We start from the raw sequence: 18297 nt of genomic DNA, 5'->3' as shown, positions 1-18297 counted from the left end.
AGGGAGGTGGCTAGATTATGGAATTCACTTTTGTAGGAGAAGATAACATCATTCTCAATATATTTGAGTCTTTGGAAGATACGATTTCTCAAGAATGAGGATAATTAGCATAAATATAAGAGAGATGGGGATTAAAAAAACAATTAAAAAAAATACAGATGGAATAATCTGATATGGTATGTCTACAGGAAACAAAGAGTGAAAAAATTAATGATGAATTATGCTATAATTTGTGGTTAGTAATGATATAACGGGGTAAGAACGTTGTTGTAACTCACGTTGGGGAATCTTTGAAGTACAATACGGTAAAAATTGTCTTTAGATAATAGTTTTTAAAGATTTTAGAGTCGTAGTTTACGCATATCTTGTTTGTAGTTTTGAATTATAAACGATAGTCACATAACTGTAGTTTATTAGATAATTATATGCGATAATTATATACAAAACCATCGTCTATGGTGTAGGTTATCTTAAAATGTTTTTTTCAATCTTGTTCTTATTTCTCTTGTTTTGTTATGTACCGTGTGTGATGACAAGAAAAGAAAGTCAAGAAGGTAAATAAATGACTCTAGATTTTTTTTAGAGAGAACGACTTCGGGTTGTGGAAACTCAAGATGGTGGACAGAGGTTGTGGAAGAGCTGAAGAAACCCCCTTCCCCAGTGATGCAATCTTGCAAAAGCTTGTAAGCATAACTCGCTAAATACATGTTTGAGTCAACACTTTTCCACTTGTAGTGGTCATGTTTATATCTAGAAAGTTATATAGTTAAGATCCTACTTACCAAAATGTTAAGTTGTCCTACGTCTAACTAGAAACAATTCCTTCTCCATGTTAAGTTCCGCTACCAATTATCGTTTATTCACTCACACCAATTGACTATATTTTAAAGTTTTGCAATAACCTATCAATAAAACATGAAAATACAACACATACAACAAGATTTTCTACCACCACTTGTGAAATCCTATTCCAAACAACACCTTGACAATCCTAGTCAATGTCAAATACACCTAAAAGATTATAAAATAAACAATATCATTTCAACAAGGGTCAATTTGGAAATACGAGGGGTGGTGGTTGAAAATTCATTGTGTTGTCTGTGTGGGAAGGAGGAAAAGTCTTATCGCCATTTGTTTTTCATTTGTAGTTTTGCTTGGCGTGTTTGGAGTTTATGCTTTGAGTGGCTTGGAGTGTCGTTCGTGTCTCACAATGATCCTATGTCAAACTTTGTTCAGTTCAGGATGAACCAGTCTTCAGATTTGGTTAATGATGTGTGAGATACAATTTGGGTTGAGGTAGTGAGTGAAATTTGAAACCATAAGAATTTTATCATCTTCAAAAGGGGAGTGACTGATGTGTCAGAAGTGTTCGCAATGGTGCAAGTACATGTTTGGTCTTGGATTTATGTAAAATCTCGTTCTGTTTCGTTTTCTTATTCTAATTTGTTTTTGGAACCTTTGGTGTGTATGAGGATGGTATCTTAATGTATTTTAGGTTTTTTTAGTATGGTTAGTGCTTTTGTTAATATGATAGGCAATTCTAGTTAGAAGATGGTTATGGTGTAATTTTGTATAAGGGTTGAACCACCATTAAAGTAATTCTTATTTATTAATGATATAGAACCATCGATTCAATAAAGTAACACTAGAAACATATTTATATATATATATATATAATAAAGATTACCTCAATGTTTAAAATGATTTAGAACTTTTTTTCAAATTGATTGTTTAAAGATTAATTGAGATAACTCTTATACAAAGTTGTGTATTTTAACAAATTAAAATTCCTTTTAATCTATTAAAACAAAAAAATTGAGACCTTCCTGCAAAGTTTTAGTTCATTAAAATGCACTTTAATATATTAAACTCAATTTTTAAATAATTTCAATCAATTAAAATTTCGTTTTAATTTATTAAAACAATTAAAACCATCAATCTTTGAAACATTTAAGTGATTTTAATGTATTAATTCATGTTTTTAATCCATTATAAAATGTTCTTCTTTACGAACCTAATAATAACATTTTAACATATCCAAACACCTTTTAATCTATTAAAACAGAAGTTGATACATCAAATAAGACTAAAACACAACATATTTAAACCATAAATTACACCTTAAATCCAACCTCAAATATAAGATTAACATCTTAACACTTCTATCATCATCAATAATAGAAACATGAAATCTCTACACTTTAAGCTTCTGCATCAAAATAAAATTCACTCAAGATTAATTTGTGTTGAAGTAAATTGGTTAATAGGATACTCTTTCAATGAATCTTTTTTCAAGAATTCTCGGTTTATTAATAATTTTTTTTGAGTTATTAATTGAACAACAATGAAACGAATCATATTCTAAGAAATTTCTAGTATAATTGGTCACATGCATGTATGAGTTAAGTTTGTACTTCTAATGCAGAAATTATTGTTTTGAATTTTGAAAAGAAATGAAAATGCAGGACTACATAATAGGTATTTATTGTGGCATCATATTCTAAAATACCAGATGGGATTTATTCAGAGGTGACGAAATATAGGTCATGGAAGCATCGAATATATGTGACAATTCATTGAATCGGTGGAACTCATCAATTTACATAATCTCTTCCCTTTTTCTCTTGCCAAACTTTCATACCATATATAAATTAACTTTGATTTAATAGGTATTAAAAAATAATATGGGTAAGTATCATTTTTATCTGCAATAAATAAATTAAAAGAAGATGATTCAGAAATGTTTCAACTCTTATACAAAAATTAAGAAAACCTCACCACCTAAGATACATCTAGGTTTCTTTAGCATTTCATCTCGTCTAAACATAATCATTCTACACCAAGTATTACACAACTTCGTCACTGATATCGAGATTATTCGTTACAAGAAAATCATGAAATAGAAACCATTTTTTAGAGACAAAAAATAATTAGTTGTTATAGTGACTAGATTAGAAACCATTTTAGAGACTAAAAAAGTTTTCATTTCTAAATTAGTTTCAATTATTGTTAAATGGTTTTTAAATTGCTATATAATTAGCAACCAAGATTTTTGTTACCAAAATTAGAAACTAAATAATTGATAGTTAAAACTTTGGTAGCTAATTAAATACCAATTTAGAAACCATTTAACAATAATAGAAACTAATTTAGAAACTAATTTTTCTTTTAATTTTTAAAATGTTACTATAGCAATTAATTATTTTTTGTCTATAAAATTAATTTTTATCCCAGTGAATGTAAATATATGCATAAGCCAAGATGTTGAAATAAGTTAATTAATCCAATTTTTCAATAAATATGTTGAATTCAACCATTATTTTTTACATATATTATTTTAAGAGCAGCAATGCTACACTCGCTAAAGGTTTGCTCAAGTTATTCAAATAATTGGAATAGACAATCATCAAGATAAGGGTATCTTCTTTGTGTGAGAACCCTCCTCCAAATCCGGAAGGGGTCGGGTTCTTTCTACCAACCTTTTTTTTTCACTTCTTTATTTTATTGTTTGATGAGAATACATACTTTTTTTCGTGTTTTTTTACTTGATTTTGGTCATTTCTCTAGACAAAACTTGGAGAAGGTCATTTGGTCGATCTATGTCTATTGGTTATGTTTATTGTAGTTATCATAAATTGTCTTAAGTTCTTCTGGTCTCACTGAAGGTCGGGAAAATTACGTCTTCGTTGTTGTGTGTATACTCTTCGGTCCTTTTGATGTCGACTATTAACGGTCTTCAATTTTCGATCTTCGATTAAAGTGGAGGTATTTGCAAAAGGTTCTCCGACGCTCAAATCATTACTCGGTATTCGGTGGTTGAGGGTAATAAATGTTATTAAATGCATATCTTGGTTTGACGTTAGTCAACCTATTTATAGAGGTGTGTTGGGTCCTCGTGTTTATAAGTTTAGATTAGCACAAATATCATAATTAATTAATGCATTAGTTTTACATTACGTATGGATTGTCTGCAAAATCTATGTTTAAGAGGCATTTGCTTTGGTTGTCGATATATTCTCGGCCTTGTTTGAACACATTGTTTTATACAAGTTCACTCCTAACCTGAGTTACATCCAATCCTCTAATGTCAAAGACAGATTTTTCAAAACAGTCAAATATTTACAAGTATTCTTACTATCACTTTTGGCCTACAATGAGTACATTATTAGGAAAAGAGAATAACTTGATTAAACTAAGAAGGGGGTGGTGAATTGGTTTTTTAATTTTTTTTAAAAAAAAAATACTTTCTTTAAATTCTTTTAAGACTTAAAAGGAGAATGAAATTATAAGTGAAATGAAAAATTATTCAAAAATTGGATGCAACAAAACTATACAACAAGATAAGCAAGAAGAGAAACAAGAATTACAATGATTTAGCACTCAACCCAATAGACTAGACATTTTAATAGCTAGATTACACCTTCACTATAGCTCTTATTTTCAGCAAGATCACTTGAATTGTTTGGCTTTCCTTTCTTTTGTTCTTGACCTTCAATCCTTTTATATAGTTTTTGCAAGGCCTCAAAGACTTCATCAATGTGGATAAGGAATTTAATTCATGTTCATCTAGTGTAATCATCTAATATGACAAGGCCATACAATTTGGCCTAACACATGTAGTTCTTGTAAGACCAAAAAAATCTATATGCATCACCTTAAGAGGTCTTTCAGAATAAACAACATTTTTAACAGGGAAAAGATGTTTTCACTTGCTTACCTTTGATACATGCTTATCAAAGAATATAATCTTTGAATGAAATAATAAACAACTCTCTTCTTACTAGGTTTAGCTTTTGCAACTTTAAGATTAATCTGAAATGTGCATGGCCTTTTTCCTATGCCAAACCTAATGCTCTTCCTAAAAAGATGTTAAGGAAATGATTGTTTGGCCAGATAGCTCAAAAGGATCTATTTTGTACAAGTTTCCTTGTCTCTTGACGGGAAATGTAGTAGTGTTGTCATTTTTACTACACATAGGTGTTTCCTAAAAGAAACATTATATCCACTATCATAGAATTGACTTATTCTAAGTAGATTATGCTTAAAAACTTCTACTAAAAGAAAGTTATCAATACAAATCATAAATAATACTGCATGAATGATATAGAAGAAAATGATCAAGAACTCATAATACCTAGAAGAGTATTTGTGTAGTTGTATTGATTTTATCTCTCTTTTCTTTTCCGCCGCCTACTTTTCTTCTATAATGTCTTGTGTTGTTGATTTAATATTTTTTTCATCTCTTGAAAGCAAACTTTCACACTTATGTGATCCTCTTGAATTAAATTCTTATTCAATGATAAGCTTTCTTAAGTTTCTTTGTATCACTACAAGAAAAGTTGTAATTAGCTGCCAAAAAAAGTGAGGGCCAAGTAAAGGACATTATTAGTGTCCCTAAATCCTACATAATTGAGACACAAAATTAAATATTAATTATAGTGTGGACAAAGAGGTTTTAAACGGACACTAAAATCATAAAAAAAAAAATAGTTGTGTCCCCCATAGTCTCCACTAATTCATTACCAATCTTTGGATTAGTGTCAACTTAATGGGACACTAAACTCACTCTAAGTATCATTTAGTGTCTCCCTTTTACTTTTTGTGTGGGTTTTTTGGGAGACTAATATTATTATTTCTTGTAGTGTATTATTTAGTTTCAGTCCTTTTAGTCGGGAGTGGTTGTGTCATCAAATAATACTTGGGTTGTTTTAGTCAAAAGTGGCAGAGGTCCAAACAACACCATTAATATGCTTAGTAAAACTCAACCAAGTTAATCAAGAATTAAACATAGTCTACTATTATGGACAAACCAATATAAAAATTTACAGCATAAATTCTATTTTCTTAAACTTGTTTTAAATTGCATGTTATAAAATCTACAACTAAGAAAAGAAAGAAAGTTATCAACACGATAAGCTTTTGTAAACACTTTTGACCGATTGTCGGTCACATGAAATCTTGGCACAACTCTACGATGCAAAAAAGTTTTAATACACAATTCAATCATTTCTTTTTTATACTTGACTTATTTTCATAGTATTATGCAAACATCTCAAGGAGGAGTATTAGGAATTTAAGAGTGAATTGTGAAGTTGTTGTGATGGTGAAACATTCTCTTCTAATAATATACAATACTCTCTCTATAATCTCCTCCATTATTATCACTTAGATACTCCATACCCGCGTGTGTAGAATTATGCAACGAACACAAGAACATAGCACTATTTGGTGACTGGCCCACGTTGGTGAAGATCAAAAGGCATGTAGGGTCAAATGCATGGTGTTGTGTGAAAAAAAAAAACGTAGTATGTGGTAACACGATAATGTAAGTAATGATGTATATGAATGAACACACTGATTGTCTGGGTAGAGCCTCTATAGGGCGCACCAAATGTTGTATGCTATCCTAATCAGACCATCATTTTCATGGCCTGTCATTGGTGCCACACGCCTGAACCCTCACATGTCTTTATCTTTTTCATGTGGAAATGAATGTTTCTCTTCATATAACAGAGACACTGACATGACACGGACATGGATACAGAGATACATATAATCTCTAAAATGTAGGATACATGGACACGGATCTATATGTTATATAATTATGAATTATACAAATTGATAATAAATATTTATGTGCACTTAATTTTATTTTTTTTGTAGCAGGAAATGTGTTTCTCATGGCTGATTCAAAAGGATTTGTTTATTACTTTTATAATCATAATAAAAAATTATATATTAAGTTTGAGTGTTTAGAAAATTAATGTATTTCTCCTTTTTAAAATTGTGTTAGAACCGTGCTAGAATTGTCAGAAATCCAACAAATATCTTTTGAATTAGATACTTCATCGATACGTGTCCTACGAGTGTTAGTGTCCGATATAGACACACCATTTAAAAGGCATGTCCGAGTCTAATAGATTTCTCTTATTTGCATTAGACCATTTTCCTATAACAGGAGAAAAGTTAATATATGTGGTTAACATCTTCTACTTAATCAACTTGTGCATGAAAATTGATCTTATATCAGGAGTTATAGCCTTTTATAGTTTCCTAATGTGGGTTACTATTTTTGTTACACCATGTAAATTGGGTGCTTGTTACTGGCTCCTCTGTCATTGGACACTTCCACTTTTTTTTCTTTAACTATTTTACTATTGAAGCTGTTATTTACACCCTATGCACATAAATCCTGCTATTTTTAACTGAGATGGTACAAAGTTCTGTCACATGTCAAGAGGAGAAAGAATATTTATTGTAGGGGTGAATGATGCTTGAGTTGTTCGATTTTTCCTTAACTGTGTATGTTAGTCAGATTGTTTAATTCATCCTTAGGAACCTACTTGATTATCCTTTGTATTATTTCTGCAAAGTGTTAAAAAACAATATTGATAGCATTCCTTTTTCTTTTCTGTATTGTAGTGTGCAAATATCTTTTCATGCATGAGAGGGTCCCAAATGGAAAAAGAAAAAGAAAACCTAAAAATAGCGTATCTTTGAGCCACCCATCTTAGGGCGCTGTCAGTTCTCCACAATTATAATGTTGATTTTGCAATCCATGTCTTGGTAGAAAACTGAAAAAGATGGCACATTTGTTTGTTCTTTCGATCAAACCCCTTACGCTGAGCTTGCTAACTCGTGCGTGACTGTGTAAAACAGATTGTCTAATAACGTCCGATAGTAGGTGACCTGATAAGACCAATAAATTCTCATCAGGATAGACTCTAAATGAATCTCTCTAATACCATATTAAGTAGTGGACTTTAAACTTAACTCAATCTTATAAACCCGGCTTATTAGGTGAGGTTTGCACTCAGTAAAATCCAATTCAGTATGAGTCTGAAGTGAAAAGGTTACATGTTACAGTTTTTGTAGCTTTTCATGGAAGGTGTTGCCATGTTTACAAGTTGGGTAGCTAGTGGGGTAAGAACCAAAGAATAGAACACAGAATTCAGCATTGTTATTAGCAAGAGATACTAGTATGGCAAATATATTAACAGCCTTATTAGATGTCATGACACCATTATATGCTGCTTATCCAAAGTACATTGGACATGCAGTATGGAGGAATTATTCCATGCCAAAACCGCGTATTAAAGTGAGCCTTATCTACTAATTCCCTTGTACAAAGATTCCAACATGAAGTGTTGGAGCTTACCTAATCTATACCTGTAATAATGTAAAGAAAGAGTGAAGAGTTGGCACTAGGAGTGTGCAAATACGTGTTGGAGTTATAAAATTTCAGTATGCTACTTTTTCCATATATTTTGCAGATATTCTTTTTGGCACGGAAATAGGGAAGCAAGAGGTGGTCATGTTCTCTCCCCCATGGTTTGTTGTGGTACAAAATTGACTTGTCACTGCCACTCATCAGAACTGAATTGCCAAAACTTGACGAAATTGAAACTGTGATGCTTTTAAAGTGATGAGTGAAACAAAAGGGGTTGCTTAATGAAAGTGGAGAAGTTGTGAAAAGCTTTTAGTTATCCTGAATTAGTGGAAATCAGGTTGGGCTAATTAGAGGGCACCTTTGTGTGCTAGCAAATAATTTAGCCAATGTGTTTTGCTTTTTAACAATTGAACAAATTCTTGACTTAACTTACTGGAGAATCACACTAAATACAATCCATATCAAAAAGCAGAAATGTCCTTAGATTGTTGGTATATTAATAACAGCAACAACAACAACTGCACAAAATGATTTTTGCTAGTGAATTATTGTGGCAAACTTTATGAAATATTGAAAAAGCATGGTCATCCTCTATCTATCTATCTATCTTTGTGTATTCTGAATAGTCTAATTTGTCCCTACTGAGACAGAACCACTTTAAATTCACACCCTTTTCAAAATCCTCATGAAGACATATTGGCCGAGAAGTGATCCTAACCCGTGGTGGTTTGGTTACTTTCCGGTGAAGCATGCCATTGTACATGCCAAATCCTCAAGTGGAGAAGCATAGGATCTAAGTATATTATAGAATGTGCTCAAGAGCATCAGTACCACAACATCAATCAAAATACCTTTTCCAACCCCATATATTATGTCATTTTGGGTTTCCATTAAGCACTCACAAGGCAACAACACTCATCATCTAGAGCTATAGACTCTACTTCTTCCTTCTAAGGTTTTTCAAAGAACAAACAAAGAAGATGGTGAAGTTCTCAAAGCAGTTTGAGGGGCAACTCATTCCAGAATGGAAAGAGGCCTTTGTGGATTATTGGCAACTCAAGAAGGACCTCAAAAAACTCCATCTCTTTAATAACACCAACAACACACCCAACACTAGTACTTCTCTACCTAAGTACATATTTTCATCACTAAGAAACTACTCTCCTTTTGGCCACCAGCATAGAGAGCATGGACCAATTCAAGTAATCTATCTTTCTCCTAAGACACAAGAAACAAAGTTTTTCTATATTCATGTGTTTATTTGGTTTATTCATGAGTTCTTTTTCTCTTTCTTTTGGTCTTTTTCAGGTCCATAGGAAACTTGCCTCATCATCATTTAATGGGGACATGTATGAGACAGAACTGCTAGAGCAATTTTCTGACACTGATGCTACCAAAGAATTTTTTGCATGTCTGGACCAGCAACTAAACAAGGTCAACATGTTCTATAGAACCAAGGAGAAAGAGTTCATGGATAGAGGGGATTCCTTGAAAAAACAAATGGAAATCCTCCTTGTGCTCAAATCCACATTCAAGGAGCAGCAGAGCAAAGCAGGCTCTTCCCATGGCTCCAAGGAAGATCAATCTATCTCAAGCACATTCTCTAATGGTACACAACTAACCTTATCTTTTTACTTTAGATATTACATAATTCAATGTCCTCAACATGAATATCTATTCACAAGTTTATTTCATTCCAAGTATTTTCTTTCAACTAGCATATTGGATAGTATTGCCTTGAAGGATGTTAGCACACATGTAAAACTACATATGCATTTCAACTTGAAATCTTTATCCCAAGTGAATCACTTAACTTTTATTGTTAAGAAAAAATGCTAATAATTCTCTCATTTCATATTTTTCCAAGTTTTCAATCAATATTTGTTTAGGAAAATCATCCACCCATGTTACTTTTTTATCTATGTTATTCGTAACAACTAGCAGCACTGGATGATATGACAACACATTTATTTTTCAGCTCTGAATAACATGTTCACGAATTTCTCCAAAATAAATATTGATTGAAGAAACATGTAGGCTATAAAACAACTTTTCTAACTAACCAAACTAAATGAGCATAAAATACAAACAAAATTGTCATGATAACGACTGGTTAAACATTTTTTCCTATTTTTTACATGAAACAAAGTATGAGAAGTGATGAGTAATTATTATGTGTATCTAAAACTCTGTTCCTTGGAAACAGAGGAGGACTCTGTTAGGAGCCGACCACTGCAAGAAGAATTCCAGGACACTACAAGCACAGATGAATTGGAGAAAATTGAGGCTCCATTTTCAGATTCCCCTGGTGCAGAAGAACTTGCCAAGTCTATGCAATTGAAAAGAGAAGATGGTAAATTCAGAACACTTTCTGGCCGTGTCATCAACTGCCAAGGGAAGAATCTGAGGATAAACATTCCCTTGAGCACACCATCCAGAACCTTTTCAGCCATAAGCTACCTTCTCAGGGAAGATTTGCTTAACCAGTCTTCAAAGAAATGTGGTCCAGAAGGTGGAAACATCCACCTCAACAAGACTAATTTGCACCATGCTGAAAAGATGATCAAAGGAGGTTTCATCGAACTCTACAAAGGCCTAGGATATCTCAAAGTTTACAGGTAAAAATATAGTCACAAGTTTCTAAGGTCACCTTTAGACTTGTTTGTTTGATACACATAACAGATGTATAGCATTTAATACGAACAATCTTATGTTTTGTCCAATTTTCAGGAACTTGAACATGCTTGCATTTATAAAGATTCTGAAGAAGTTTGATAAGGTAAAGTGAATTAGAGGCTTCAAAGTTGATGTTACAAATGGAGTTTTCAACTAAGTAGTGTAAATAAAAAGTACAAAACATTTCTTTGTGGTTTTTCAGGTCACAGAAAAACAGATTCTTCCCATTTATCTCAAAGTGGTTGAGAGTTCCTATTTCAATAGCTCAGACAAGGTAAATCTCAGGCATAAACTAAAACTGCTTCCTTGTAAAATATCTAAGTTCTATCAAATCAAGAATGATAAAAATATGTACAATACCATATCAAATCATGTCAAGAGTTTGGCCACAAGTTATTATGCTTGCACCGACAATCTCAAGTGGCCAATAATCCTGTTTCATTTGTGCACCACTAGGTGATCTTGAGTCATGCAAAATAAAAATTAGATATGGCTGTCTGTCACTTGCACAAGGGTTTCTTTAACTTTTTGAACTAGCTTTGCTTTGTTTGCTTATTACTCTGGGAAATGACAGGTGGTGAAGTTAGCAGACGAGGTTGAGGAACTGTTCATCAAAAATTTTGCTGAGGAAAACCGAAGAAAGGCCATGAAATACCTTAGACCAAGCCAACGCAAAGAATCACATGCTGTAACTTTCTTCATTGGTGAGTTGCTCTCAGCCAAGTATTGGTCTATTTTATTTGCACCATTTTTGTGACTTTTGCTTATCAATCATTTTGGTGGAGATCTTTAGGCTTGTTTGCTTTGTGACCATTGGTATCTAAAAAAACCACAACATGGAACCTTTTAAGCCACTAGGTTCACAAAAGGAATGGCAGTAACTGGTCCACTCTTTGGTGGATGGGAAGTACAGGTCCCATTCTACTCTATATATCATATTTAAACCATAGATAACCTTAAGAAGAATGAAACTTGAAAAGCCCATCTAAACATATAAGGGAAGCATCCCAATGGTGCTTATGTGGGGTTTCACTAACAAGATGATACCTTCCTTTAGTGCAATTATAGTACAGAAGCACAGTAACATCTGTTTCATCATTTCCTTGTTTTTGCAAACCTAAACCTGTATAGCAGATGATAGTTAAAATTTGGGGTGTAAGTTTAATTGAGATGTCAATTTCATAGTGATGCTTAACTTTCATTAAAAAAAAAAATCATGTTCTTAATAATCAATTCTAGGTTAATTCGAGGGGTGAATCGATACAAAATTGTCAAACATTTTTTACTCTAAAGAATGCAGATTATATAGAAAGTTACTTCAAACATAACTCATTAGAGATTATATTTCAAATAAAATCAGGGCTATTTACTGGATGCTTCTTGGCACTTCTTGCGGGATATGCTATAATGGCTCATGTGACTGGTTTGTATAGACCACATCAAAATTCAGTGTACATGGAAACTGTCTACCCTGTGCTTAGGTAAGTAAGCTTGGTTCCTACACCAAAAGACTTAATTCAAATTTGCACAGTATTATCACATCAATAAGTTGTGTCATGTCTTTGCAGCATGTTCAGCCTTGTGTTCCTACATTTCTTTCTTTACGGTTGCAACATTCTTGCATGGAGAAAAACTCGTATAAACTACAGCTTCATTTTTGAGCTGGCTCCTACCAAGGAACTCAAGTATAGAGATATATTCTTAATTTGCACCATGGCAATGAGTGTTGTGATTGGTGTTACCTTTCTTCATTTGACTCTACTCACAAAAGGGTATTCATATGCCAAAGTACAAGACATTCCAGGACTTCTTCTTCTGGTAAATATGTTTATCAAATATTGTCACATTCAGTCTAATACTTGTGTAATCTCAGCTGAAAAATTTACATTGTTACTGCACGTGCAGGGCTTCTTATTAATACTAGTGTGCCCCTTCAACATCATATACCGATCAAGCCGTTACCGTTTCCTTTGTGTGATAAGAAACATAATTTTGTCACCCCTTTACAAGGTAGTGTTTCCCACTATCATCGTTGTAGAGTCATGTCATCAGGCACAACACACAGTAGCACTAGTTGTCCAAAAAGTGAAAAGAATTTCAATGGAAAAATTGAGCAAAAACAATTATTATTGTGGAGATAACCTCACCTGCTTCTCTCCTCTTTTTAGGTTGTCATGCTGGATTTTTTCATGGCTGATCAACTTTGTAGTCAGGTAGTGAACATTTTTTCTCACCATTAATGAATAGCTTACTCTAAGGGGAAAATGTAATATTCATTTTGAGAATTGTATCATTGTTTTGTAGGTGCCAATGCTCAGGAGCCTTGAGTACGTGGCATGTTACTATATAACTGGTAGCTATAAAACTCAGGACTATGGATATTGCATGAGGACAAAACACTATAGAGATCTAGCTTATGCAGTGTCATTTCTCCCCTATTATTGGAGAGCTATGCAGGTAAAATAAAATATATTCAGTAAGTTATATCAACATTTCTTAAGTTTCTGCAAAGTTTTTACATTACCCTTTTCATTGTTCAAAATACATTACATCCATATATATCCCTGTTATCCCAGATATCGGCATAACTAAAATGTGAAGTTACTGATACTTAACCTGAAAACTTTTATAAAAAAAAACATTAAAAAACAAGGCTCATGGAAATCTCAGAAGCCCTCAAGGACTGATACTGCAATTTACTTTAAAACATTTGTCGTTTTCTTCCCTTGAAGCATGTTATGATATCCAATCTTTTGCAGAACTGATGTGTTCTAACTGATCTTTTGCAGTGTGCTAGGAGATGGTTTGATGAAGGGCAGACAAGCCACCTAGTGAATCTAGGGAAATATGTATCAGCAATGTTAGCAGCAGGTGCCAAAGTGGCTTATGAGAAAGATGGGAGTGTAGTATGGCTGTGTGTTCTGGTGATCATGTCAAGTGCAGCAACTATGTACCAATTGTACTGGGACTTTGTAAAAGACTGGGGTTTGCTTCAAATGAATTCCAAGAATCCATGGTTAAGGAATGAATTAATGCTTCACAGAAAAGCCATTTACTACTTGTCAATGGTACATGTCAGGCCCCTCTCTCTCTAATTCACTTAGGACCCTGTAGTGTGGCCCATTGGCACCCAAAAGCTACCTTCATAATCAAAATTAGACAAACTTGCTAATTATCATAGTCTAAACCAAAAAAAAAACAAAAACCATACTATTAGTTTTTCATGATAATAGAAAGTCACAAAGTGGAGAATAAACATATTCTCAAAAGAAATGCTGATAAGGCCATTACACAAATTAAAGTGAGATTCCAAATCTAAATCAAAAAAGGACAAAAAAATAACAAAAGATGGTTATATTTCTCCTGATACTAAAACCACACATTATAGGAGCAAATTATTATTTCCTTTCAGATTTACAAACATGGGCCCTCCACTTTCAGACATTGACCATGAAAAACTTTGGCAATTTATGCAGGGGTTAAATCTTATTCTGAGGCTTGCTTGGTTGCAAACTGTCCTTCATTCAAGTTTTGAAAATGTTGATTATCGAGTTACATGCTTATTTTTAGCATCTCTTGAAGTTATTAGACGGGGGCTATGGAATTTCTTCAGGTAAATAATGAGTTAACATGCATTTATTTTCACTCCTGACACAACATGCATGCATAAATTTTGTCTGCTATGAGCTATGTTTCTCAAACTTCTGTCAAAATTAGTCCTTCTGCCAAAAATAGGATGATCAAAAACATTCTCAGAAAAGTTTTTTTTTTTATAAAAACTTTTATGTTAGATATCACTTCGTAACTTTACATCTCAGCTAAATCTAAGATCAAGTTTAATACAAGATTTGTTTTAGCATTACAAACTGTCTATCAGTGATATGAACTTTGCAGAAAAACATATATAATAAATAATATTTTGTTGGTGCAGATTGGAGAATGAGCATCTAAATAATGCTGGCAAGTTTAGAGCAGTGAAGATAGTACCATTTCCTTTTCATGAAGTTGATGATGAAGATTAATAATAAAGTCATTGGGTGATTTATTCGAGGGTAGGGGATGCTTCCAGACAAGTATTTCAAGGAGAAGATTCGTTGTCTTTCTTCAAGTTGATGTAATATTGATCAACTTGATTATCTCATTTGCTTTATTTGCCTGATATCATCCTCAATTCTATATATATATATACAATTTTTCAATAACATGAAATAGAAAATTAATGAAAAAGTGTTGTTCCACTTTGTCATGTACTTTTTAGACCCCTTATTATCATCCCACATTATGCATAATTTACAATTAAAGAGGGAAAGCAAAAAAGCATGTCCTCCAATAAATTTGTTAAGGTTTAATATGCTTTAGGAATATGATTGAATGATTTTGAATTCACCAAGCTCTAATCAATCTCCTTAATAACATTAATATTTTGTTTGGATTAGACACTAGATTTGAAAAAATGGATTTGAGATAATTTGAAGAGAAAGTGTAAAGAAAGTGGGGTTGCTTAGATTAGGGTAAATAGAAGAGTGAGAAGTGTAGATAAAGTTTATGAAAATTTGTGAGTGATCTGATTCATGTGATTGAAATTGTATTTTGTTTTAATTGATAAAAATATAAATTTACAAAATTATTCTTATATTTAAAAATTATTAAAAAATTAATTTGATTATTTTTTTAGATTATAATTATTTTTAATTAAAATATTATTTCCTTTAATTGAAATATAATATATAATCTATTATATTTATAATATGATTAATTTTATTATTTTTTAATAATTATTATTTTTATAATTTTGTTTATATTTTTTGTGCTTAGATTGTAATTTTAGTTTACATAAAAATGTATAATAATTTGAGTGTAATAGAGTCAATTATAAAAGTGAAAACATTTCTATTTTTTGTAATTTTTAACATTTTATTTTCTTAATTATGTGTTTTCTTCCTGCAGAGTAAACACTCTCCTTTCTTTACTTGAAAACAAACGGACATAAGAGTTGAGTTAGGTTCAAACAAAAAATATTCAATAAAAAAATAGTGTTCATTCATATTATTTAAAAAAATATATATATCTTTATACTAGTTTCATTTACTTAACAATTATAAAAATTATTATTTTATTATAAAATAATATTTTATTAAAAAAACAGTTATAGAGTGGTTGTTTTTTAAGTATCAAAAAAACTTTATTCTTCTGAAAATAACTTTGCAAATGTCCATTCAATAAAAGAACCAATTAATGTTGATACATTATTTGTGCCAAGCTTTTATATTAATTCTCAATGATTAAAAGTAATTGTAAACATTATTTTTAAAATAATTATTATAAAATTCTATAATTTTCAGTTATTATGAAGAAGAAGAAAAAAGATTATACATTGTACTTAAACTATGGAGGAATACCTATAATCAAAGTGTTGAATGTTTTATAAATAAGTACAAGTAGCTATGTGAACCAATTAAGCATCAAAATGTGAAAGTGGTTTATACAATAGTAGCACAAGTGTTTAGAAACCCTATTGGTTGGATTTTGTAATTGTGTTGTTTGTTAAGAGGGCATAAAAGTTGAAGAGGATAAGGGTTTAAAGATAGGAATAGATCTTAACCTCGTACAATTGGTCCAAATATTTTACATGAAGTGTACCAATGTTTCAGTGTTGTCATCATCCACAGTGTAATCAAGAACCCACCAAAGCTATATCATACACTGAATTAGGGTTTATCCATTCTTTTATTTTTTTCAAGTGCATTTTGAATTAAGTGAATCCACTCCCAAGTGAAATGGGAATCTATCTATTATTCCACATTTTGTTTTAAGTGTTAAAAAAAGTTTCTTTTTCTTTGGTAATAATTGGATTTTGCTTTTCATTCCCACTAGTTTTTTTTTTAGTTATCTCTAATAAGAATAATTCTTAAATTATCTTAAATATTTGGTTTCATGTTCAAAAAAAAAGAACAAAAAAATATTGGAAAAGAAATTGTAGAAAAACTATTAGGAACCAAAAATGTCAATAATTACCCTATTATAAATGTATTAAAAAGGTTAATGGTGATCTATCTAATGTGAAATTGTCTCCATTTATTGACCGTGTCTACATAGTAACAAGAAAAATCAATAATATATTAAAAAGTTAAAAAAAATATTAAATGATCACACCATCGATAATAAAGTGAAATTATATTTATCCATATTTCATTTATATTCAATTAAAGCATTGAGGCTAGTCATTCAAATGAGATAATAAAAAATTTGTTTATCTAGTGTTAAGAGGTTAGATTAGAAAGAGTGAATCAATCATATAATAATAAATGACATAGTTTACTTACTTTGAATCTTCGATTAGATCTAATGAGGTCGTTGAATGCATGGATGTCTTAATTTCTTTATCATCTGACATAAACTTCTTCTTAAGTTCTTTTACATATTTTATTTAATGAATGTAGATATCATATTTCATTTATTTTTATTTGAAATCCTAAAAAAAATTCAATATACTCCTCGTATTTTAGTTAAACTCATTCTACATTAACTTAGCAAGAAATTTTCATCATTAATAATAAAAATGATATTGTCTACATATATTTCACAATAAAAAAAATGAGGTTATATTAAAGAGGGAGCTTAAGAGACAATGTTTGTCAAAGAAGAACCTTCTAAAAGAAAAATACAAAGTTTTTATCCTTTTCTTTATTTTTTCTATGATTCATGAAAATAGAATGAGTTATAAAGTTTGATTCTTTGTTTATTGTATTCGTACCCATTCCTAAAATAATCAACTATAATGAAAATTTAGCGATAAAGTTTGAAACCACATCAAACTTGTTCTAATTTTTTTATTTTTTTTAATGAGTTTTTAATAAAAATATTTAAGAAAACCTGATCTAATAAAAGTATGTTTGAAAATGATCATTTTAAAACTTTATTATTTAAGCACCATAAAAAAAATGGTTAGCAAAAATATCAAAGAACCTAAGTTATTTTGATTAAACGTGTACAACAAAACATATAAGTATTAATATTTTTATATCCAATTACAACATTTTCATCCCTTACCATAAAAATAAAATTTAATTAAATCATATTACAACTATTACCTTAGAAACTAACGACATCTAAATTACATTATTTTTTCATAAAACTCCTAACTTCATAATTCGAACAACTTTTATTTAATAATATTTAAAACAAACCCTTTTATATATTTTGTATTTCCCTGTGTATTTTGAAAATATTTTTTTAATTTAAAAACATGAAAGTTTGAAACTCAAAAATAAATGTTTATTATTGTTATTTGATTAAAATTTATAACGAAAATAATATTTTTGAACACAAATTATATTTCCAATTAATAATTTTAATGATAATATAAAAAAAATTCAAGCATTATTATTTAAAAAATATATAAAATGGAATTTAAAATTTAAAATAAAAGCAAAATGAAGATAATAGAGTTC

The 18297-nt window shown here is 30.9% G+C and overlaps 1 protein-coding gene across 1 annotated transcript; it reads left to right on the top strand.

Moving 5' to 3' along the window:
* Positions 1–8612: 8612 nt before the first annotated feature.
* On the top strand, positions 8613–15084 carry PHO1;H1 (EXS (ERD1/XPR1/SYG1) family protein). Its single transcript, XM_068606212.1, has 14 exons — positions 8613–9372; positions 9479–9779; positions 10377–10788; positions 10901–10949; positions 11049–11120; positions 11421–11550; positions 12207–12327; positions 12415–12664; positions 12752–12856; positions 13015–13059; positions 13151–13303; positions 13636–13914; positions 14323–14459; positions 14778–15084. Exons 1-14 carry the CDS (start codon positions 9151–9153, stop codon positions 14866–14868), a joined length of 2367 nt encoding a protein of 788 aa, XP_068462313.1. The 5' UTR covers positions 8613–9150; the 3' UTR covers positions 14869–15084.
* The last annotated feature ends 3213 nt before the right edge of the window (positions 15085–18297 follow it).

This window comes from Phaseolus vulgaris, chromosome 3 (assembly GCF_051622355.1).
Source record: "Phaseolus vulgaris cultivar YP4 chromosome 3, ASM5162235v1, whole genome shotgun sequence".
Lineage (NCBI taxonomy): Eukaryota > Viridiplantae > Streptophyta > Magnoliopsida > Fabales > Fabaceae > Phaseolus > Phaseolus vulgaris.
Note: the sequence above shows the minus strand (reverse complement) of the source record. Positions and strands in the feature narration are given on the sequence as shown.